We start from the raw sequence: 26986 nt of genomic DNA on the forward strand, positions 1-26986 counted from the left end.
CCGCTTTTCATGCATATAGGGTATCACATGCGCGCCGTGGACAGCATCGTAAGATCGCGACACGCGATATCGCGCATCCAAAGCGACGAAAACGCGCACACGCAACTGAGTCTGGTCCTCGCACCACGCGCAAAAAGCGCGTAATAGGGGGACAAGAAATTGAATGTACGACACAAGAACCTCGTCCGCTATATATTATTATTATTATTCCGACGACTCCGTGCACACCACGATCGGCATCATACCCACGCACGCATTGCATTGGAACATAATCGTTTCACGCCGCGTGCTCGTCACGACGATCAGACACCGCATAGGCCATGAGCGGCGGCGATCGGCGATTTACTCGGTGTTAATATTATAATGCGCGACGGACGGAGGACGAGAGGAGAGCGAAGAGTTCGGGCAATCCGTCCGATTACGGGCAACGAGGTGAGCGCGCGATGAACGTGCGCGCGCGCGAGTAACGTGGTTGAGCTCCTCCGGTTGCGGGTCCGGCGCACACGTCGTCCACAGATGTACGCACACGCGCAAACAATGGCCGTATAGGCGGCCGGCGCCGGGTGGTGTTCTTCAGGCTATACCGAGCCCACGCCGCCGCCGCCGCGTTCCGTACGGCGCGCGCGCGCGTTCTCTCAACGCAGGGCGCCACCCGCGCGCGCGCGCGGTCCAGCCCGAGGTCCGATCGAAAACCAGTGTCCACGGTGCACCATACCACCACCGCCACCACCACACAAACACATACTCACACACGGTAACGCATTGATACAGAAACGGCCGACGGTGACGGGCAAACCAGTTTTCGACCTATGCACCCCTACGCGGTAACGGCGGCGGCGGCGGCAACGGCGAAACGCGTCCGGCGGCACGACGACGACGGCAGCGGCACGTCGTGGTGGAGCGTTGCAGGCGGCAACGCGCCGCGCGCGTGTGGCGCGCCGCCGAAGCCGCCGCCCCGCACCGGTGGCCCTTGTCTCGGCATTACCCGCTTTGCCGCGGATACCGAACGCGTCCGTCGTAACCGGCATTACCAGACTCGCGCGCGCGCTGTGCGCACACACCAACACGCACACAATACACCACACACACACCTCGCGCTGACCGCCGCCGCCGCCGCCGCCGCAGACGAAGACGACGACGATTACGACGCGTTGTTGTTTCAACCGCCGCCGCGCCGCCGTGCTGCTGTTGCCGCTGCCGGTTTAAATAAAATTACCGCCGTTCTCGTTATATAATTATTGTAATTTTTATGATTCCGAAGAACACACGACCACAGACGGTGTTATTATGTGACGCGAATTAACTGTCGTCGTCGCCTAACGCTCGCTATATTATTATTATTATAGGGAGAGCGATAGTAATACGCTTACTATTATAACTACATCATATTATAGTAGTGGTGGTAGTAGTACAAGTAGTAGTAGTAGTAGTAATAGTGTTTATAGTTTTACACTTAACTACGCACACGTCGTCGATACAAGTGTGAACAAGTCCGCAGACAGCGCGCAACGTGACTTAAGTCGGAGACATAATATTATAACACGTATTAGACATAACAGCAGCGCGCGACGTCGTGTTTGCCTTTGGCGAAAGGCAAAACGTATGGTATAGGATGTGATGTGTGATGTATCTTTTTTTATCCTACGACCGTCGTCGCGACCCGAAGCTCGGTTTACACGAAACGTTAACTTTATAACGCTACCGCGATGTAAACAACGATAGTTACTCGTCTTCGGATGTTTCGAAATTCGAATAAATATTTATACGCTTCAAGATTAAACTACCGAACGCCATACGTCGATTTATTGTACGCGTATACGGAAAAAAACCTATGTTTAATTTATGTAAATAAATCGTTGTACATCCCAAGTCGTAATGTAGTGTCGTACCTATCGAAACTGTTTGTTTTTTGGCCAAAGAAATTCAATGTCTTGTTGTTTAGAAATTTACACGGTTGTTGTTGGTCATACAACGTTTCATGTTAACATGTTATTTTTAATCATTCTCTCTAATAGAAAATGTTTATGTTACTATAATAGGTGTACACATAACATATAAATTATAAGATTATTTAAAATATATGACAGTATTTCCGATCACCCGGCTTCAATATTCTATTCAGCTTTTCAAGAACTATAGATAATATTATTGTATATTCATGGGCACTAGACCCATTTTATTAACTCAGATCTTCTATCTTATAGACGATTCAAGATATTATTTTCTACCAACACGATTAATTTAGAAATGTCGTTTTATTTAATAAAATAATATTTAAAAAAACCACGAAGTATAATTCACCTGACATTAAATTTTACGTATCAAATTTTTAAAAAACCAGTAAAATTGTTTACCTCATAGACCGTCATAACTTCTGGTTAAGGGTAAACAACAACATAACTTTCGCAGTTCAGTGAATTTATATACAATCCATTTATACCTTGTCTTTGTAAGCGATTTCATCAAAATTCTTCTATAGTTTGCTTACTATAACATTCATAACAAACCACAAAAGAAATAAAAGACGCAAAGATTTATTGATAAAAGACTAAGTATCAAACGTCCGTTAGAACATCCGAATATTGACAGGTACCTTTCTATCTACCTATTATACCAATCGTAGAAATATAACAGATTATTTGAGAATTTTAATGCATATGTCTATCGTTTAAATTTATTATCTTTAGAAATTTAGCAATTAATTGTAGAGAAATGTTTGCACTGACAATAGAATTAATTATAAAATTTTATAACTTACCATTGACACAGACGTAGTGCCATTCGTGTAGGGCGATGGATAAGGTGCAACGAGATAGCCCATGTTGAAAGCAGGTGGGTGGGGAGTTGGGCCTGGTTTACCTGAAACAAATATTATCTTTAATCGATTGCAACAAATAAGATCATCCCTGCAGATATGAAAAACTCATATTGACGGATTCAAAGAATATACGATTTACAGCCAATTATATTTTTGGCATCAAAAGACTACGTTATTTTATTGTAGTATTATTAATATCAAAAAGAGGATAGGCATCTAGAAACTACATTTTTTTTTTTTTTTTTGTTATTTCAGTATACAGATTGTATTTTATTAGTCTATTTAATACTAACAAAGATTTCTTTTTAACAAAACAAAAATAAGTATTCTTTATTTTTGTTTATATAATATTTCAGTTTGTATTTCATAATAGCAATTTAGCAACAAATAACATTACTTAAAAGTAAATTATGTTTTATGGTTGAACTATATAGTCAGCCTGCAAGTAAAAGAAAAATATTTTAGCGAAAAATATAATAAATACATATATAATATACATGTTAAGTAATGAACCAAATTATCTTTAAGAGAGTACGATGAGAGCATACACTTTACTTTGTTTGAATAGCACGCGTTGATTATGCGTTTAACATGAACATAGTGAGTTAATCATTTTTTTTTAAAACAGAAAAATATAACAGTCGGCGGATGCTGTCAACACAAAAAACAAGAAGTACTAACAATGGCCGTTAACTACACTATATTTGAATAAGTGACCGTTTTCTTTTATGAGTTACTTATTAATTATAATGTTACTATAATAATTATTGGGAAAATTTTGATTTAAATGGCCGCTTAGTTACACTTTAGTTTGCTGGGATCACATGATCCTTGACAAAACTAAAGTATAACTACATAATAAATACACAGCTATTATTATACCTACTAAAATAAACAAAATATTAAACATAAACGTATTTTTATTTATGTACAAAAAAAAATAGTATTTGGAATATTTTATGTTTTTCTTAATATTAATTTATTGGTGATACGTGACAAAAATATTTCTTGACTAAAAATAACGACAACCAAATAAAATTTAAAAACACCAAATTCAAATTAGTATGGATCGAGTAACTAAGTAAAATATTACCATACCAGAAAGGGTACACGAAAAATTAGTTGCAGCCATTTTTACGACATAACGTAAATACAATATTATTGTACAGAAAAATTAAAAATTATTATTAATGATACAATTTCATGGCCAAATAAAGAAAAAATTTAGAATAACTTTATTTTTATATCAGTTTCTTTATTAATACACCTTATATTCATGACAATAATATAATTTAATATTAAAAATAATGATAATAATATAATATGACGTGTATACACTACACAAGCATGTCTTGATATTGCAAAATACTTAACATATAATATATTATGAGAAGGCGAGAAAAATTAAATTATGATTGAATTAAAAAATAATATGATGTTCATTGGATGGTTTAGAACTTTTAATTGGTGTAATTGACTGATAACGATTACAGGTTGACCTTTGGCGCTGTATTTAAATGATAAAATAAAATTATAGGACTTTGTATGAGTCGTAAAAAATGTTAGAAGTAGCAACACAGATCACCATGATTTTTTTTTTTTTTTAATTAAACTCTTTTCATTCGTAGATTATGTATTTGTTACCCAAAGACTTAAAACGGTTTTAAGACCAAATTTATGACAATTGATAAATATTAAAACGCGTAAGCACGGACCGGTAGTTATAATCATCATACATAATACACCATATTTTTCCAAGAAACACGATTTACGCAGCGATTTAAAACAATAAATAATAATGTTCAAAAGCGACACCACGGTTCAGTAGTTAAACTATGTTATCTAAAGCAGTAAAGCAGCAACTGGAAATAAAATTTAATTTCTATAAACCATACACATATATTGTACTTGTTCACGTATATACGAATATTTAATCCGTTCAAATACGTCAGCCATTAATTAAAATAGCTTATCAACTATCAAATATAAATTAATATTATGATTACATAACACACCAAATCTATATCTGTGATTGAAATACTTATAACAAAATGGTTTTAACATTCGCTACGCATTGAAACCATGTAGGAAAAACGAATCGTATCGTTCTAGATGATACAGATTATGAAATGATATTTATGATGTACAGATACCTAACAATATAAAAACTGTTGTCCACTTGACATTTCAATTGGGGTATGTGTACTTTTGTTTTTCTTTCTTTTGAGTTGTCATCAAGTCGCCGTGACTACTGAATCGTGATATGTAACCAAAGAAGCTATTTTGAAAAACCGCTTACCGTGATAGCGGTATGTGCACCGTATGCAATGTGCATTATTATTATAATACGTCACAATATTAGCGTTTAATATAGATATATAATTATGTATATTAAATAATTTTATTGCGTATGTTGAATGTTCGCGCGGTGATACCGATCGGCAAAGACCCGACGACGACATAAATATATTATACTATTATATATTTATATATTTTTATGTTGAAGTTTTACGACCGTCGACGACTAGAGACTAGACACGCAAAGAAGGAACCCTTTTAAGATAGCCGCTCGGTCGAGTTTCTAAATATTATATTATTGTGTTTACGATTTTTGCCCAAAACTCGACTCCTCGACACGGCCGTCGCCGTCGTCTCCGGTTCGCGCACGCATACACGAACACTCACACAGTAATAATGATAATGACGATGATCATAATAATAAAATGCATAATAATAAGCCGGCTGCTGCGGAGTGTGACGTCGGGAGAGACCATGTGATATACACGGCACGTCACCCACCGTACGTGCGGCATAATATAATAAATCTCCGAAGATTCTCCTCTCTCGATCTGGCTGTCTCTATCGCGCGAACACATCGGCAACGTCGCAACTACGACGACGACGACTACGGGCGGCGGCGGTGGTTCTCCTCTCTCGCATGCAGTAGTCGTGTACTACGGTTTTGGTTAACGAGCACCGCTTGAGAGATAGCACTGGCACACAGAGCACACACACACACACACACATACACACGCGGCTAACAAAGATCCGTCGTCGTCGTCGTCGTCGTCGTCGTAGCCGTCGCCGCCAGGTTTACGACGGCGGCGTGCGCGGGTGGCGAGCGGGCTGGGAGGGGGTGCGAAGAAAGCGTAAGAACCTACTACTGCGGACAGGGGTGAGCGTGCGGCGCGGGGAGGGGGTCCGGTGTCAAAAAACAAAACGAGCCTCGTTTAGGAAGCCTTGCGGGACCCCGCCCCAAGACCGTACGCGGAGCCCTGCCCAGAGAGACTACTATGGTTGTGCGCGCCTCACATCGCTCATAATATATACTTGTATAACACATACATAAATATATATGTATATATATATATACGTATATTATTGTATGTGTATGTATATACACACACACGCGCGCGCGTACGTAAGTACGCATGCACGCGCTGGAGAATTATTACGGCCACGGCGTCGTCAGCTCTCGGGTTATTATAATGCGCTCGTCGGTTCGACCACCTCTTTTATTCTTTTATTGTTGTTGTTATTATTATTATTATTATTATATTATTGTTATTAGCTATTCTGTCATTATGCGCGCTTCTCCTCGGTGGACAATATACATCGTTCAAGGTCGTATACGGCTGTTTAAATGTGGAGTACGTACGTTTATTATATATTATATACACAAACGAAAGGCGTAAGGCTGTGACTGCACATAATATTTTATTATTATTTTGTACATAACGTACTGCAGACTATACAACAGCGGCCAGAGGAAACACACGAAAGAGTGCGAGGGATTTTGAGATTTATATAGAATTATTATTATTATGTATTATACATTATTATAAATTATTTTTTTTGCATCAACGACCCCCACCACGACTACAGCCTCTACTGCTGCTGCTGCTGCCGCCGCCACCACCACCACCGCCGCCGCCACCGCCACAACCACCCCCACCACCGTCGTCACCACCCAGAATGACATTCTTTCGGTCAGATTCCGAGAACCGCCACCCGTCGAGTGTGTTCAACACATGTTCGGTGTGAGCGTTACCTGTGCGGGCAAGAAATGGGATTTGGGTAGATATTTTTTCTCGCTCGAAATCAAATACACACACAATAATATAGGCATACAACAGCGATCACGCCACGTGGTGTAATTTTTTTTCTTTTTTTTGTTTAAATACAATCCCCGCGCAATAAGCCGTTTTGGTTTTTGTCAGACGGGTCCTTGCGCGCGGGTATTGTATACCGCCGCACACTCGTGGCGTACATATTAACATTATACGCGTATAGTTTTTTTTATTCTCTCTCCGCGAATGAATGACGCGTCGTTTTGTTTATTAAATTTATTGTTTGTTATACACGCACCGGTCTCGTTAATGTACCGCGATAAATTACGCACGGTTTTTATAAATATAGGAAAATAATGTAAATTTACACCGGTTATCCGGTCAGACTGCGCGCGCGCTCGCCGGATCGATACGTGTGGGATGGAGAACAAAAATAAGGTGCCGGACCTATTCCGTTGGTGCTTGGTACGGTTGTCGCTCGCGGCTGTCCAGGTACCTCCTAATTACCGATCTGGTACGACTATTATATATTTATGTATACATACATATTATACAAACACACACTACAACGGCGGCAGATTACTAATTATTATTATAAGCGCGGAGAAAAGTTTGTTTTTTGACAAAGTCCAACGAAAATCGATTGAGAAAAATACTACTCATATATTTTAATGTGTCATATAGTTTGACTCTGGAAATAACTACCTATTTAGCCTTTTTTCATTGCACACCATCATCGAAATTACAGCCGTTTTTTGGCCTCCAAACATAGTGCTAATAAAATATAATAAAATTCAAAACATTTAATTACATGTTATCACAATATAAACCAACTAAAATTAATTCTGCACTAATAAATTGTAGACATTGTTTTACTATTGCATGACATCATAGAACTATATATTGGTTAATAATGTGTTATCTAGCATTATTGTAATATTCCTTATTACTGTACTATTTGCCTCCAGGATGTAAAATAAAATAATTATTTTATTTTTATCATCCACAAATACGTGACTTGTTTCGGATAATCCCCCCCTTCACCATACAAAAAATTAAAGTCGTTATAAAACGTGTGTGTATTAAATAAAATCAAAAACTATGGAGAACTTACTTCGGTTGAGATCAGGAGTAGAACTGCTATTTTTTACAGGAGAGCATCGATGGTTTGAACTGACTTTCTGAAATGAAAAAAAAAAACACATGAACAATTATTGTAGTTAATACAACGTCAATTTAAAAAAAAAAAAAACAATTGTTTCTACAGTCCAACAAGAATTTTAAAGTGCCTACATGAAATATATTTGAACTAAATATAACTACAAATAATATATAATGTATCATCACTCATAATCGCCTTTAAAGACCACGTCAGCCGGCGGCGTACAAGTCACACTTATTTTAGATATAAATAATATATACCTCAGATGATAATTATGTTTCATAAGTCATAACATAATATATATAATACGATATAATGCGCGTCTTATATATGAATGTATACAAGTAACGGCTGACGATGATACGCTTAAGTTCGGAAATATAAGACAGTATATAAATATATATATATTTAGTATTTAAATGTGAAACGGACGAGCGCTTAGGCTCATCATGCTGAGATGGCGCCTAAGAACGCTAAAATGCAATGGGCCGTGGCGCCCCCGCGGAGCACCACCGCGCCAATTGTTATCCAATTTTATACCTGGACGCCAATTAAACCGGTCATATTCTCTGTAGTTTTTTTTTCGAACAATTTTATAGAACGCATATGCATTATTCGCACGTTAATCTTCCTCCCTTCAGCCCCCCCTATATCGATGTAAGTGCGTAAAATAAAAATGTATATTTTATTGATGTTTATATAATTCACTATACACAAACGCATATATGTGATTCCATTACGAGAAAGCTTCTGCAATTCTATCAAATATATTATTATATTAATTAATATAAAAACAATATTATACTAAACACACGAGAGAATCGGGCTAGTGAAATCATTACGTTTTCCATGAGCAGGTGTATGTAATATAAAGGTGCCTGATTACGGATCTCGCAGTAAAGGGTCATTATCCCGTACAGTTTTTATATCCAAAATAGGAATTTAATACTTTTTTCTTCTTTGTGTACACGCTGAGGAGGTGATACGATGGTGTTATAGCCGTAGTGGTCCATCGTCTTACGGACATGGTATATATAGGCATATTCTCGGAATTACGCAACGTAACCAGATTACGCCATTACCACCACCGAGTAAATTAAAGTAGCTCGCGCCAATCATCTATAAAAGTGCTCGTAATTACTATCAATCATCAAATACTTCTAATGGTACCGGTTATTGTTACTCATGTACATAATATTAAAACCATACACTTAACATTATTATATTATTATGTATATAACGCGCGGTACGGGTGAAAATGTTTTGCAGAGCGCGACCATCAACAGTAATAACTAATAATGTTGTAAAACACTATAATATACCAAGAAAGCGCACCCGAAATATCGCCATTTTAGCATTTGTTGGTTTATCATTATTTATTTTATTCGTTTTTTTTTTTTTTTTTGTTTCATTTGAAAATAACCTCTCATTAAATTTCTATTTATACATATATATATATATAATATATATACACATGGATCCCCTTCCAAATTTTCGTGTGGGTGGTGCAATTCCGAAAACGATTGCCTGCGATAATAATTTATAGTAATTCCTTGACAGCGGGACACAATACCGAAACACACCGTGAGTCCGTTTCTCGTCGTAATCCCTGTGCACACAACAAACGGAACAGGTTTCGAACACTTGTAGGGTTGATATTTCCCCAGCATTCTTTATATAATGTTATGTGTTCTCTCAATACAAACGTATTGAAACCTTCTTCGCCCGTCTTTCTTTTTTCTTTTTCTTTCTTTTTTTTTTTTGTGACCGCACAAAATATTATTAAACAAGAACCAAGAGGGCACACCACGAATCTTTCAATCCCAGGAGGTGCGCATTTTATTGTGTTTACTATTGTGTCAAAGGGTCCCCCCGGTGATCAAAACGACAACACACAAAAGTAAATTGAAATTTCAGAGAAAAAATATAAATAAATACATTTTCGGCATTTACACACACGTTGCACACTCCGCGGGAGGAGTGCTAGGCGGCGGTGGCCTAATAATAAGACGTATGCAATATAATATAACATTATGTACGACGATGCATTTAGTACATATTTATTCTTTTTTTTTTTTACAAGTTACGTATGCCGCCGTGGGTGGTTGGGTTACAATCACGGCAAAGTATAACCGCCATCCTACATATTATAAAATTCGCTTATTACACGCTTTATTATTCCTCAGATTATTACACAACAGATATTTAATATTTCTCCGAATGTCAGGATGTCACATGCTGGTCGCAAAATAACAGCCTACAGTTGCAGAGTATGTATGAACATTGTACAGCGTACACGGCGTGTTATATTTTATTAACGCGCACGAGCGTTGATTCGAATCCCGTGTATATTATAATATAGTGATAATCATTGATATACAGTACTAAATAACAAGCCACGTTTTTAATTGATCGAAAGAAGAAAAGATGTGAATATAATACAGGTAAAAATCAACCGCGACGGTGATATTTAAATGTGCATTGTACGTACACCGTACACCATAATTACGTGTGCAGTTGCACGTGTCTTCCTTGTTCGCGGAGAGCCCAGTTATTAAAAATAAATTTTTAGTAACGACCTTGTCGGTAGTTGTCGCCTGATTAAGTGTTCATGATTGACGGGGCGTCTAGGTGTTGGCGAGCGTGTTTGTGTTTATGTTTTTGAACGCTTATACATGGCGTATATTATATTATTCCGAACAGTTAATTGAATTCATTACGACGCCGATGGGTAACGCGATACCCGCAGGCCCCGTAATTAACAGCGTCTCGGTCTGGTGCGCAAAACGTCTACGGAAACAAATAAATCCTCACGCAAACGACGACGCCGAAGAAAGAAAGGAAGAAATGAAAGAAAGAACCAGAAAGAGAGAGAGACGACAGAAACGCAGGCGTGTGTATGCGTGTGAACGGGGAGGGGAGGGAGACGGAGAGAAAAAACACTAAGGAAACATAAAATTATCGAATATGAATTTTTTTACGCCTAGTTAACGTAGGTACGTGTGTGTATGTATACTCAACGGAGGGCTATTATTATAATCACGGGTTACGGGACGGAGGTGAGAGGGGCTTAACAATGGTGTTACACCTGTTTTCACCTGTTCGTCGTGAAACAACCCCTCGGTATTGTAATTGGACTTGCTACGGATAAGACAAACAATAATCTAAGAGATTTTGGCAATCGTCAAAACCCGAACGCCGGCGTTAGAGTTCGGCGGGGGCGGCTGCAAGATTTCGATTCCCCCGAATCATCGCTCGTAATGAAAACAAACAGAACCATTAAATGACAATTATAATAATATCGCGCCAATAGTAAAATAATAATAAAAATAGGTATGTGGGTTACCGCTGAGGCCGCTACGCGCGTACACACCCACAAAACGATCGCTAACCCGGTGGGTAAGAAAATTATGTGCGGGGCAATGATTACTGTATCACTAAATTTAATATCGTTACATGCGGGGGAGAGGGTGACGATGTTTACCTCAGATTCTGACAAGTCGATCAGGTCGGACTTCTCCTCGGTGACTTTATCGGAAGACCGCTTGACTACGTCTTCGCCGCCGTCCTCGTCCTTGAACACGATCAGCTCGTCCGAGCTGCACGCGTCCTCGCCGGCCGCGCCTCCGTCTTCACTCGCATGGGGCATCACCACGGCGGCTCGCGCGGCGGTAACCGCTACGCTCGTTTCTTGCGGAGTGATTTCGCCGTGGAGACAAATGCCAACCACTCAGATAACGGCGGTACACGCACGGTTGTCGGCGGTGGTGATATTATTATAATAACAATTATTACGATTATTGTGCTTGGCCACAACCCTACCGGCGGAACATCGTCATCACAGCGGGATCGGTGCACCTATCGCGGCGGCCGGCGTACGGCGGCCGGCGCCGCCGGAACACTACCTTTGTCCTCGCGCCGATAACGCACCATCACACGATAAGAGACACTTCAGTGACGCGAAACGATATTTAAAACTCCGGAGACGACACGACCGGCCCGGTTGGGCAAACGAACGACGCGCGACGACGGTGACGACGATAACTGGCGCGATAATAATATTATTATTATTGTTATTATTATTATTATTATTATTATTATTATTTATAAGTATATTACCGGCTGCTCGGCGCGTCTTTTACTCGGGACCCGGCGTTCGACCGCGGATCGCGGCGACGATAGCGTACGGTTGCCTATCTGACTACCATCGCGATTATTATTTAATTTTTTTATTTATTCGTCGTTTATGGTTCCGTCCGACACTTGTTAACGGCGTGCACTCGTGTCGCGTATTATTAAAATATTATTATTATTAAACTCGTAGACGCATAAATACGCGCACTCGCGTGTGTGTATGTGTGTGTATACGTATTATGTCTGGCGCATAAGCGCGCGCGTTGTGCGTGAACTGGCGTACTGTGCGCCGGCGACGACGGACGTGTTTTTGAACCGGACGGTACACTAATGTCGACGAAGCGAACACGCGCGGCGGACTTCTCGACTCGTCGTCCGGTCGGCCGCATACCACACGGGGCAGAGCAGGGAGCCGACCAATCGACACGCGGATAACCTCCCCCGCAGCCCGCAGTCCCCGCGCCGCAACGGCCAGGCTCGCAATGCGCCGTGCCACTAGGCGCGCGCACACGCACAAGCGCTCGCATCATTCACTCACACACACACACACACACACACACACCTCACGTCACGCACACGTATTATATATTAAACTACACTCTGCGCTTGCTGGCTCACGCACGCACACCACGCAGACGCACACACTCTCACACACGCGGTCGCTACTAACGCGTTAACGCTAGTACAGGGATTCTCAATATAATAGTAATATATTATTATTATAGTTATCATATTATACTATACAAATATATATATATATTGTTGTTGTTGTTGTTGTTGTTATTGTTGCTGTTGCTGTTATGTTGCGTTGTCGCTATAGTCGTCGTCATTATTTGTCATTGTATTGTACGATCTCGGCGCGAAACTCGTTCGTAATCGTCACGGTCATAATGTCTTCGGTCCTTCGGTGGTTAGTTTTACCGCCCAAAGTCGCCTATGACTTATAAGAAACCAGTGGTTTCGTACGTTGACCGCCACTACGGGAGACCCGACGACGTCTCTCCCCCCGACCATCACCCCTTCACACACAAGGCTGAAACGACTAAAAGTATATCACCACTAACCGTTCAGTGCTTGTTACTTTGATTTGTAGGTTTACGCTTTGTATTGCTGTATTATGTAATATACCCTGCCTTACTCACAACAACGTCCGATAATTAACGAGTATGAAAAGTGCTAATTATAAATTAATATAAATATTATTGAAAACTATGAAAAAAAAATTTAATTAATTGTAATACTATCAAAGGGTGATATGAAATGTACTATTAAAAAAATATAAAAATAACTGCAATGATTTGGATTCGCTTGTTTGGAGAACACTAAATAATGCACAATGAATCGATCACCGAACGAATATTTCAATAATAATGACATTGACAATATACTACAGATTCAAAACAATGGTGCCATCGATATACATAATTATGAAAATTAATCAGTAAAATGGAAAACTTTGAAACACTTTTTATCACTTACCTATCTAAAAGTTACAACCTACAAATATTTTCATATAGTTCTGTACTTTTGGACAATATAATAATATTAATAACAATTATTTATATTAAATATAATAATATTTACATTAATGTAAACTATAAATGTTTTAACATTTTAATAATAAAATAAAAATAGTTAAATAAAATCGCCAAAATTTAATTTAAATACCTACAAAGTAAATAACTTGTTATAAAATTTGAAAATCCATAAAATAACCTGGAAATAATTTTTATCTTTAAATTTGATAATAGATCACTTCTGAATTCGCTCTAATATTTAAGCTATAATAACACAAAATTCTTCTACCAATTCGATCTAGACGTCAATCAGTTTCTGTACCGATATTGACGCTATTTAGAAATTTCTAAAAATTAATAGGTATAAACTTAAAGTAACTTTTGCATTTTTACAGATTTAAAATTTCTAGATGTAAAAAATCTAATAAGTAGTACTGTCTTATATATTTAAACTATGTATAGGTAAACTATTACAGTAATATTATTGCGGTAAAACAGGGTTCATAATTTTATAGTAAGATGCATATTTTATTAGTAAACCACTGACCACATATTGGATGATAGCTATAAATTGTTATAGGTAGGAAGGATTGTTCTAGAATTGTGTTGGTTCTTGTTTCGGTTGTACCTACACTGCTTCCCAAAAATAAATCATAAGTCATAACCTATAGGATTCTGGATTTTAATAAATCGTATTGGCTATGAATAATACTTATTAAAATTTTAAATGCAGCAAAACTATATATATAAGGTCTATTTAAATAGGTATTCAGTTTTATTATTTACTGGTCGTAAATATTAAATCCTTTGTAACAGTTAATTGAATTTATAAAAATAGATAAGTTAAATAATTCGTGTGGCATATTTTTTCTTGACATATAACATACTAAACATATTGAGTATTGAGAACAAATTATTGATATTTCGGCTAATATCATGTTTGATAATACGTTTTTTCATCAGAAAAACGATAACTATGGTAAAATATACAAAGAGTTTATGCTGCGTCAATCAGTGTATAGGACAATCGACATATAATATTTCACAGCATTCAGAGCCTATAAATAATTTAAAAATTCAATATCTGAAACTGAACATGGTGAGTAAAGTTTAAAAACCTTGACGGAAAAATAAATTGAAATATATTTGTAGCGAAGGAAAAGCCTTTCTTTGTACAAAATAACGTAGGTACTTCAAAATAATTTATTATACATACATATTCTAGTATTTTATAATAATATAATACGAGAAACGCTTACCTTCCATCAGCTATGTGTAACAGTTTACAAAAAATTGAAAACTATAAAAACTCAAATTAAATAAAACTGAAAATTCGAAATGTCCGGTTTAAAATGTATACATCAACGTTCTCGACGATTAGACTTGAACGTCTTGAACTATTTTATTTATAAAAAAAAAAGAAAAATTTACAAGACAAGTTATTAAACAATTGAATTTTGGCTAGAGGTATAAATTGTTGATTATTTGCTTAGTGCTTACATAATTAAATACTGTGTACAGTGTGTAGTGTGTATACGTTTAAAATCTGTACACATCAATGCTCAATAATATGTTTTGCGACCGCATTTGACCAAATTTGTGCGATGTTTATAAACCAATAACCATATTAACCAAATCAAACATGGTACAATTATCATTTATCACTTATCATTATTTCAATTATTTAATGATCCATTGCATGAATCCGCTGTAATATATTATAACAAATGATAACGGCCTACTAATATACATATTTTAGGATATGTATAACCACTTACCAGAGTTTAAGCGTCAAATTGAGGTTAAGTTATGCTGATTATGTAATTATAAAGAGCTCCTATATTTATATATATATATAAATATAAATATTTTTTTATGACTTGTAAATTTTAAAATACTTATAACTTGCATTAAAATTAAAATACCAAAAAAACCTACATTACGCCTTGGATAAAATGCTTACCTTTAAATTTGATGATTATCATTCTCATTTAACTTTATGAAATATTAAAAATAACAGACTAAGATGATTCTTCTGTTTGTAAAATTCGCTATTATGCATTAGTATGACATCGGTATCAACACATATTAATAACGTCCTTTTATTTCTTAAACAAAAAAACGAAGATAACCATTAAGAGCTAAGAAATATTTTGAAGTTATAATTGCTAGCATATTCAAAATTGAAACCTAGTTTTGTTATAAATGTTATCGTTAAATTATTAAGGAATATTAAGAAAATTAAATTAAATTATCATTAAATTATTAATAGTTAACAGTAAATTCAAAATATAAAGAAATACTTTGATTGTATGCAATTCATATTTTACATAGATTGCATTATGTTATTTGATGTACAAAATTTCCAGTTTGGTTTACATATTTATCGCTATAAAAGAGTGGTAGGTATAATTGTATAAATGAGGTAGGTATGGTTTGTAGAGTAGCTCTTTCATACTAGTGATGTAAGACATAAAATACAAAGCCCTCCATACTAGGCCCAATTCAAGTTAGGTTGAGTACAATCGTGCAGGCAAGGTACGCCGATTTGTTTTGAATCCCTCATTTTATTTTCTTAATCAATCATTTGTATATTATTTCAATTTTTTTGACGACGCAGACATAATTTTATATTATGTATACAATCACAATATATGAACTATAAAAATATTTTGAAAATGTAAATTTTAATGTTATTATTACTTTGTACATAAAATGGGTTAAATATAGCCAATAGGTGACAAAGAGAAGCATCTGAACCTTTCCTGATTTTTCATATATACTTGAAGGTAAAAGTTATAGGCCATCTAAATTTTAAGATACCTATTAATAGTAATCTAGCATATTAATTTTCAAACTTATATTTACTTATTGTTATATTTATAAAATGTAAGCACTTTAGTTGAATTCTATTCCTATTTAAATCCTATTACCTATATTCTAATAGCGTTTCATGAAGAAAGTATTTTGAAATTATAATTGCATCACCTATATATATTAAGAGTTATAATATATTATTATTATTATTATTAAATATAATTAATTATCAATAATTATTTGTTTTATTATTTTAGTTAGACTGTAATAATTGCTTATAACGATATTTATAACGTTATTATTTAGTTCCTGGTTACTTACCTGTTTTCATATTGTAGTGATTAACTAGGTATAACTTTTATTAACCAAATTATAATGAGGATAAATAAACGAAAATAAATTGTATTATAATTTATCCAAAAACATATATACTTAATTTTTTTGCACATTTGTGCAAACAATAATATGCTGGTGGGTACACTCGTACGCTTCATAAAGAATTTGTAGATAAGTAAATGCATTTTCAATGGACATAAATACATATTTATATATGATTTACTTAAGAATAATTAAAATAAAAACTTTAGTTAAAAATATTAAATTGGTAGTAATTTATTGACATTTGTATTTTAAAAAAAGCGGACATAAGTCATAACACTTTATATTTATAGGTTTATTCCTATACGGCTCTACAGATATGATATTCAATAATATTTTTAAAGCATGTGTATAAGATGCACGGTAATATCAAAAAACTTAAACACTATTGGCATTAATTCGTTTTAAACTCAGATTTTTAGCTACTAAATTCACATCCTCATAAAATCTTACTTGTAAACTGTAAGTTTATTATAATTCAAAATTACGCTAAAAATTTATTACAATAGTTAATATTTATTATTTTATATACTAATCGGAGCTGTGAATTTATTAATTTTGCTTATAGGTATATTAATAATTTTCATTTTGGATTGATTCCAACATTTTGAAAGAAGTTTTTATACATTAACTATTTAATTATTTATTGTGATATATATATAATATTATATATTGTTTATATACAATTATAATAAATTACGCACACTATATAAATTGTATTACCAGCACGATACCATTTAACGATATAACGTATATAATTTTGAATTTGTGAATTTGATTATTTTATACAATTTATTTTGCTCATTTTAGAATTTATTAATTCGGATTAGTGCATAATGACTGGATATACATGATAAAATTGTTTTCAAGTAGGAATTAAATTTGCTAATGGTAAATATTTAATGCATTATAGGTTGACGATCACAATGCAACGAAAATTATTATACATATTTATAGTTTTTTAATAACTAATTTAAAATTTTCTTGTGAATATAAACATAATTTAAAAATGCATGACTTGTTATAGTATAACCTAGTTTTAGAACTTATAGTGTTTAATATACACCTACAACCTACTGGTATTCGCTCGATTAATAATAATCATATTTTGCACTTAATTTAAATTTGTCATGACACCGTAGATCATGATGCATGTGAAATAATAAGTTATCAACTGTTTAAAAAATTTGACCGAAAATAATGAGAAATTAATATTAGAATATTAATTTTATTATTAACTTAATTTGTCTATGTTAATTGCTCTGATTTGTTTGTCAAACACAATAAAAAAGTCTTCCCAAAATTATTTTAACATAGATCTGTAAAAACAATAACTTCTTAGCGTACATTATTAGTTCTAACTGCAGTATAGGTATATTATATATTATGTATACATCATAATTCATATTATATACTCGAAACCTAACCTAAATAGCAAAAAGCACGTTTCGTTTGCGGCGACCAGACTTGGCAAACGTTTGTATTTCTAGTTATAATCAGATTGTGATTGTGTAAATTAATATAAAATTATATAATTAAGACTTATATATAGGCTATAGCAAATAATTAAATATTTCTAGCACATCAGTTTATAATTCGCTTTCAACTTTCGTTATACATATGGATAATAGTTATAATTTACAAAGTAAATACACACATTTGGAAAGAAGTTTAACTATAATAACGAAAATTCTAACATTTCATTCTACAATTATTGGATTCATATTTTTTTATTTGTGTTAAATTATTATTATATTTTATTGAATCATTTCAAATTTTAGGTTTTACATGAATTATTTTTTCATAGTATTTATTCCAATACATTTTACATTTAATTTTAAAAAGTCATGCAGAAATCAGTTGAAAAAATGTACGTAATTGATAATAAACAAATAAACGACAAATAATGGATTCCGTCGTATTTAGCGTACATTATATTATCATATTTCATAATAACAATTAATAATTAAACTTAATATTACGTATAATGTTGAATTTTAAATACATATTTACACGATGAGCGGATTTGAAAAATTGATCGATTACGATATTAGGCGTAAATAATATACAGTAATGATCATTATTTAACCCAGTATTCGGTATCATACCATCATATTATTATATGTATAAACGTTATTGAATTTTGTCCATATCCCGTCATACGACTGACACTTAGAGAAAACTACTCATAATACTTATATACCTAACCTAACCTGTATAAACATATAAATAATTGTTGCGTTAAATAAAAAACAGTATACTCAATATGTGTATCTATAACCTAACCTACCTCAAGTTTATATGAAAAAAAAAAAAATTTTATTTGTATTATACTTTTATACTTGTAATAATATAATGGTTTATAAGAACATAAAGTTGATATAACTGTATAAGCGTAAGTATATGAAGTGTCGAAGTATATACGTGTATACTATGCATAAAAATAGCAGTACAAGTAGGTACGTGCTGCGCCATGTGTGTTACGATGTATATCATCAATATATAAAAATTAATGTTATATTGTTCGCTACATTTTATACTATATCGACTATATATCGCATTGTTAGGGATTGGGAAAAATTATCTTGTTCACACTTTATAGTCTCTACATGTAGAATTCGAAATTCTATTCCTCTTTAAACCTATTAATATAATATTAACTATACAATTCTGACGAACAAATAAACACAAGTCAGATACAAGTCTTGAGGGTTCTGCTACTGACAGCCTCCCTCTCGTCATCATGTCAATTTCCATATCATGTATATATGATATTTATTTATAGTATAGGTACTTACACAAACTACAGATTGTATAAATTCTCAATTTTTAATAAAAAAAAAAGAGGTAAGCACATAAATTTATCAATCTGAGTTATTGTTTAATATTATGGTATCTTTTTTTTCTGTAAAATATTAACACTGTCGCACGATTTAGTAAGCAATTAACCGATTTACATTCAATGTTTTCTTATCTCAACGAGGACGCCCAATTTTGGCGGGAACATATTGTATAATGTACATAGTATACAAATATAATAATAACGGTATATTATAATGAAAGTAATGAAAGGGAGGGTCTAACAATAACATAAATCACTGCAGGTTTGTGAGGGGGCTTGTAATTATATATTTGAATAAATTCAATAACATTCGAATATACATGATCATTTATTGGGTTTAGTTTTATTTTTTTTCCACACAATATAATATAGTGCGGCTGGCTATAACGTTAAAAGAGAAAAAAAATTTAGGTTTAGTTTGTATAACCCTTACCCCCTCCACAAAATATGGTTGCGCCACTGGGCGTTAAACGTGCAGTAGGGTGTTATATATTATTATACCTGTATATACAACAACAACAACAATGTCCAGTGTTATAATAATATATTATAAATAATAATAATAAAATAGGTATATCATAATGAAATCACACCACATGCGGTATTATACCTATAAAATAATTAAATTAAATATATATATATACTGCCAATATTTCCTAATGGTTCACTACGAGAAAGGCTGCGGACGAGTGAGTATGTGCATCGTGCACAATATAATATAATGAGTATAATAATAGCGCATTATAGGTGTATAATATTATACGTATAGTGCGATTACACACTCACGTGCCCGCGAACACTCCGTACAACATTTCACGGGTTGTTAACGTGCGGCACGACAGGGTAATATAACGATAATAATAATAATATATATTGTACAGTGCATCGGCAACCCGTCGTCGTCAGCACATATTATATTATTATATTATACGAGTATTATATATTAATATTCTTATTATAAAAAGGAGATTCCGCCGCGGCGCTACATGTATTACATTGACAACTAGTACACGCGCATATAAATATGTGTGTACGTATTATTTTTATTATTATTATGTCCGATTTACTAAATCTCGAGTTCAAAGAGCGGTACCGACTATTTTACTACACGAAAATCGCGATAACAGCCCGTGTTGGATCGCGGTGGTGCAGTTGTGTACTGTAATGTATATTATATTATATTCATATCATATCCCGCGAATTATTACAATAATATTACCAAACATGAGTACGGAACCACATGAATATAATATCACAATACCAGTATGTTATATAGCTATTAGTCATTAGTCATTACCTATAATGGTACCAAACTGGTACTACTGGTAGGCATTTGCAGTGATTTAAGAGGACGTTTTAACCACGTGCATTGTCTCCGTCTTACTATGATAACGCGTAAATAACGAACATTTTATATTAAAAAGAATACGTTTTACTCTGTTTATATTTATGTCCAAGTGCATTTTTATTATCAAATTAAAAAGGTGAGATTAGTATCTAGGATATCTGAATAATTGTTATTATGTTTTGATTTCAATTAAATTATAAGCATTTATAGAATTTACAAAAAATTTAACAATTTTGAGGTGTTCATAATTTGTTTCAAGATTAAAAAAATATAGAAAATACCTATCAAGGTGCTCTAGACAATATTCTCGTCTCAAAATTCGATAATAAGTCAATTCACTTAAATATTAAAAATAAAAAAGCTAAGACTACAAATTATTCTCTTGAACGTAAAAATATTTGTCATATTATAAGACGGAGTAAACAATGCGATCGGATAAAACGTAGTTTTCTTAAGACGAGCTTTAAGAGTTTGCTGAGCGAAAACGGTATCAGCTGCGGAATTTCAAAGGTATACGTACTATGTATTATAATAATATAATGTCATCATAAAGGGGGAACAAGCGTAGGTTAAACCGCATCTAAGTCTCGAAAAAGACTCGAGTTTATCGCCGTGGTTTAAAAGGAAAAAAATATACGGCTCCGACCTCTTACAAACTATAATAATATTAGGTAAATATACATATATACTGCGTCATCGTGCTATGTATACATACATATATATATATAGGTTGTCACCGGCTCACTACTTTTTCGCTCCGCCGAACTCGGACCCTAAATCCGCCTACACGAGTCGTACAGATAAGGGTGGGAGTGGCGAACACATAAAATATATATATATCTAAACATCAGATATCGCTATGTTTATAAGTATATGTATATATTTTATGATTGTTGTATACACACCATGTATAACACATTATATACATATATAATATAAATAATATAATACACTACACATGCATTATATTGAGGCGTTCGGGCGATGTACGATGGGCTGTTCCAAGAAATTTCGTAGCATCCCCTGCTGATAAATTGAACTGCACCGCGTTTAATAATATTATTTGCGACGTATACATGGAACTATGTTATTGTGTCGTGCGTTATTATTATACATTATGGACGTGTCATAAAAAGTAAAAACGCATATTATATACGTAGTCACGGACAGTCGTTTGCGCGATTGAACGACACGTCGTCGTATACCTACGGAATACGGATGCTGTATTTATATGGCTATGAGGCTGAAGTTGATGGCTTTATAATTGTTTTTAGCTGAAAATGTATTTTAATAACATCTCACGAATCTAAATAGCTAAATTTAATTTTGCATTTTTCAACATTCGAATATCATTGTTGACTTGCGATTTCCAAACTAATTATTAGAAAAATTGTGACTTATTTTTTTCGTTTATGATTTGTGTTGCATTTTAATAATTTCAAAACTTAATAATTTTAGATAAGTTTCAAATCTTATCCATTTGACAAAATATTTGTATTTTTTAAATGTATTACAAATAATTAAATATTAATTCAATTTTTCACCGAAATAAAATTATGCTCCTATTTTTTTTTGCATTTTATTATTTAATGTAAAATATACTTGATTCATAAAATTTAATGGATTCAAATCAACTACAGAAAAATTATTATTTATTTTGCTATTTTTATGATTATATAACTTTTTTAAGGATGTTTTAGGTGCAGCTATTTGCATCAATAGGTTATCAGTTTCCAAGCCTTATTATAGTAGTGGAACTTATTTACGTGCATTTCAGATACGCACATACATATTATGTCCTATAAGTATACGATACGACTTTCATTACCTATAGATTAAATCATAGGTGATAAGTAGATATACCGTATACATGACGGCACATACATACATACATACATACATACATATTGCATATAGTGTCATATTAGTAGCAATGATCGTCGTGGGTGTCGTATTGTCGATGGTGGAGGGGGTTAATTTTCACATTGTTTTATATTAATAATATATTAATATGCTACACGTAATTTCGAATCGGCATTTCGCGCTGAAGCTATCGTCGACAGCTAAATGGAACTTTTATTATTTTTTTGGCGGAGAACACATTGTTCGTAAGTGGAATTTTTAAATGAACACAGTACAAAATATTTGTGTTTATAATTTTGTACGATAAATAATAAAAATACCATACAGAAATCATGTTTATTTAAAAACATTGTTTACCTATGAGAACGTTAAGATAACTGTTCACCAATCATCAACAACAATAAAAAATGGGTACAGGATTTTTTTTGAAGTATGAGTGTATGACACATTTTTATAAATTTATTTGTAATATCTGACTGTCACTTTTTCACTATTTATTCTTATAACGCATAATCAGTAACATGAAATTCAAAACCTTTTTTCAAACGCATTATTTATTTTTTTTTTTACTTTTTGTCCTTTTATAGCCCTTATTTCTTTGGACTTTTTCTTTGAACCTTTTTCCAGATTTTTTTCCATTCATGCATTATTATTAAATCGATAACGTGTTTTACGATAATTACCAATATATTAAGAATATAACACTCATGTAGGTCTGTAAAACAAAATAACAATGAATAGTACTAATGTAATTTTATTGTTTTGAAAATTTAAAAATACACTGTCAAAAATGAATATACCATGTACTAGAAAAGAGAATAAAAATTCAGGTTTCACATTATTGATGATTTAGTATTGAATAATAATTAATAGGGTTAGGATGTTTATGACCTTAAAAACACTAAAAAATACATGCAAATATGCACAATAAATATCAAAATATGCATTTAAAAAAAATTAAAAGTCTTTTTAAAATTAGTTTATTAGGTACTAATCCAAAATCTATTCCTAATCAATTTACATTATTTACAATACTATTTTTATAACCTTAGACTTAAATACAAATACATACAAATATGAGATTTTCGAAATTAAAAATAAAGGCATCATCACACTATTGCGATCATCGTTCATAAACATGATTATATTGATTAATAAACATATAATTATAGTAAAGATAAATAAGTAATAAAGATAAGTTAATAATTTAAACTACACGTTTTTCTCGTTTTTATTAGTCATGAAACCAACAATGCCAATCTATAGGTAAATATTGATGTTTATATTATATTTAAGTTATTTTTTGTACAAAATATGCATTTATTTACAATTTTTTGGCAGAATATGCATTTATTGATAAAAATTCCTAAATATGCAAAATAAAATTGAATATATCTGATTCTATGCCATATAAAACGAATTTATTATTGGGTTTGTAATGTGTACGACTAAAAGAAAAAATATGCAAAAGTCATAAACATCCTAACCCTAATAATTAATAAGAACATTGTGTTTTTTTATCAGAGTAATTTTGTATGTAAAATGCTATAGGTATATCTACAATTTATCTTATATTTGGTACTTAAAACAATTTGACTTTATTACATTCAAAAAAATTTTACTATTAACTAATTATTTTTCTCTCTAAAATTTCCCATTTTTATGCACCAAAATGTTTACTCTTTGTTTGAATGTACCTATATGATTCATGAAAATATTTTACTTCTAAATTTCAATCAATTGCATAGATTCATATAATAATGAAAATGAAACAAAATCGTAAAATTCCAACTTCTATGTAGTTATAATAATATTGATATAATTAGTATAATATATTAATATTATTGTAAATTATCATCATCATCATCATTATCGAGTTTTAACATGTAGATTTCACGCTAATATAAATAGTAAAACGGCTTATATTAATATATATATATGATTGTAAAAATTTAAGGCGGGCGGCTCAAATGATTAACGAAAATCGAAATTCAAATTACCACGCTTGGAGAATACTTAATTTAATGACGATGTCATATTAATTCATATATCATTATGATCATCCTACTTCTAAAATTTTATAAATATTATATAAGTAGGTACCTAAAATATATTTTGTAATATACCTTTATGTTTATCCATTTCAGAGTCCAGACTAAGCTTACATTATTATGACATATACATGTATATTATTATAGTGTATACTTACTGCATGAGTAACGATCGCTGAAACACGCGCGTTTAAATTTACGTTGCAAAATGCAAAGTCAGACTAGTTAGTGACGAGCGCACCTAAGGTACAATATTAATATAAATTATAATTTATAATACATATATTTATATTTATTACAATGTCAATCTATTATTATATTATACTTTCAATTGTATTAGAATTTGCAGTGTATTATTATATAACGTAGACAATGGACATTCGGCATTAATTCGGCCTATAGAACTGCACAGTAATCATAGAATTATAATAGTTACACGTCTTTAAATTTTGTGTAAATTGATCATAAATATAATATAGATAAAATGTTATTTTTAGTGAAATAATACTTATCACGATTGCTTGTTAATTTGACAAAAAAAGTGTTTTGCAGCATTTAAAAACAGAATTTGCTAGTATTATTTTATCCGTAAGACATAATATGACTATACCATAGCTGAATCTATATTGTTTATTCAACATTCATACCCTATTAGACAAAGGTCGTTAACTGTCTTTTAAACAATATTTAATAATTATGATGTGTGACCATTTTCGCTGTATGCCTAACTTGGAAATATTAGTTACACGGGTAAGTAGGCATATAATTTAATAAATGTTATCATACAAAGTTCAAGTTGTAATCTTTGTACAGACTACGCGTTAGTAGGTAACTATAATATAGTCGTATTACAGCTACAGGCGTACAGAGAGCAAGAAGTGCCTAAATACTTACCCATATCTATACTTAATAGTTACTTTATTAGTTTAATATTCAGCTAATAAGCTGCAATACCCGTTGGCCATTAGGTTACTCGATATAGCATACCTACACAAACTTATAGATTCATACCATAACGTTTTTATCGGTAATAACAGTCATTTATCATTATAATATTGTTATCTTACATTATAAAAAATTAGATTTACCAATGACCACGTGAAACTATAAAATGTTTAATACACAGATAAAATTGAATCTAGGATAAAAAAATCCACGGACAAAAAAGTCGTGATTAAAAAAACTATGAATTAATAAGACGTTGATTTATTTTTGTGCTATAAAACAATTCTAGACAATGTATTATTATTTATTTTTAAGTGTGTGATCGTTATTCAAAACGAATTACGAAAATATACAAAAATAATTCTATTAAACAAAAACAAACAATATAAATATTACTTTAATGATAATTAAAATAATCGTATAATGTAAACAATAGCTGTCAAATATTCATCGATTGTCTGTTGTATTAAATCATTACTACATATTTTTATATGGTTTTCTTGCATGTTTTCATAAGTTTTTATTTTTTGAAGTCTATCTGTTACAAATTGGGCTAATTTTGTTTCGTCAGAAAACAGCACTAATCTAATTTTTTTAGTTCATGTCCAAACAGAAGAGTGATTGAGGCATACTAATTTTGAAAAACGATGGTTCCACCTTTATTTAGTTATTGGTTCAATGTCCATTATCAAGGTGGTTTTATGTACATTCCATGTTGATAGAATGGATAGAATACCTATAATGATAAAAAAAAGTTGAAAGTGGGACGCATGTGACGAGATATTTTATATAGCTTAGTAATGTGTTTTTTATTCCGTAGCTTTTTTGTCCCATGGACTTTTTATTTTTTGTCAATGACCTTTTTTTCGTGGCTTTTTTTATTCTAATACGGATAAAAGTAATAACATAAAAATATAAACACATTTATTCGTCTGTAAAACATTAAGCAGCATGAATTTATACTTACCAATTCACTGCAACTTACACATAATATTGGAGATCGACTATTTAAAACAGAAAAATTACTTAGTAATTTAGATT

At 32.9% G+C, this 26986-nt stretch overlaps 1 protein-coding gene across 1 annotated transcript in view; it reads right to left on the minus strand.

Annotated features, from left to right (window-relative positions):
• The window catches only part of LOC112597380 (protein pangolin, isoforms A/H/I/S), a 58166-nt gene extending 45609 nt beyond the window's left edge, over positions 1 to 12557 (minus strand). The window contains exons 1-3 of the mRNA XM_025343413.1: positions 11535 to 12557; positions 8003 to 8069; positions 2759 to 2859 (exon numbers count right to left, since the gene is read on the minus strand). Of these exons, the coding sequence (XP_025199198.1) occupies positions 2759 to 2859; positions 8003 to 8069; positions 11535 to 11699 (333 nt within the window). The 5' untranslated portion in view covers positions 11700 to 12557. The remainder of the gene's footprint in view (positions 1 to 2758; positions 2860 to 8002; positions 8070 to 11534) is intronic.
• Positions 12558 to 26986: the final 14429 nt, after the last annotated feature.

This window comes from Melanaphis sacchari, unplaced genomic scaffold (genome assembly GCF_002803265.2).
Source record: "Melanaphis sacchari strain LSU unplaced genomic scaffold, SCAv2.0 Contig40_pilon_pilon, whole genome shotgun sequence".
NCBI lineage: Eukaryota > Metazoa > Arthropoda > Insecta > Hemiptera > Aphididae > Melanaphis > Melanaphis sacchari.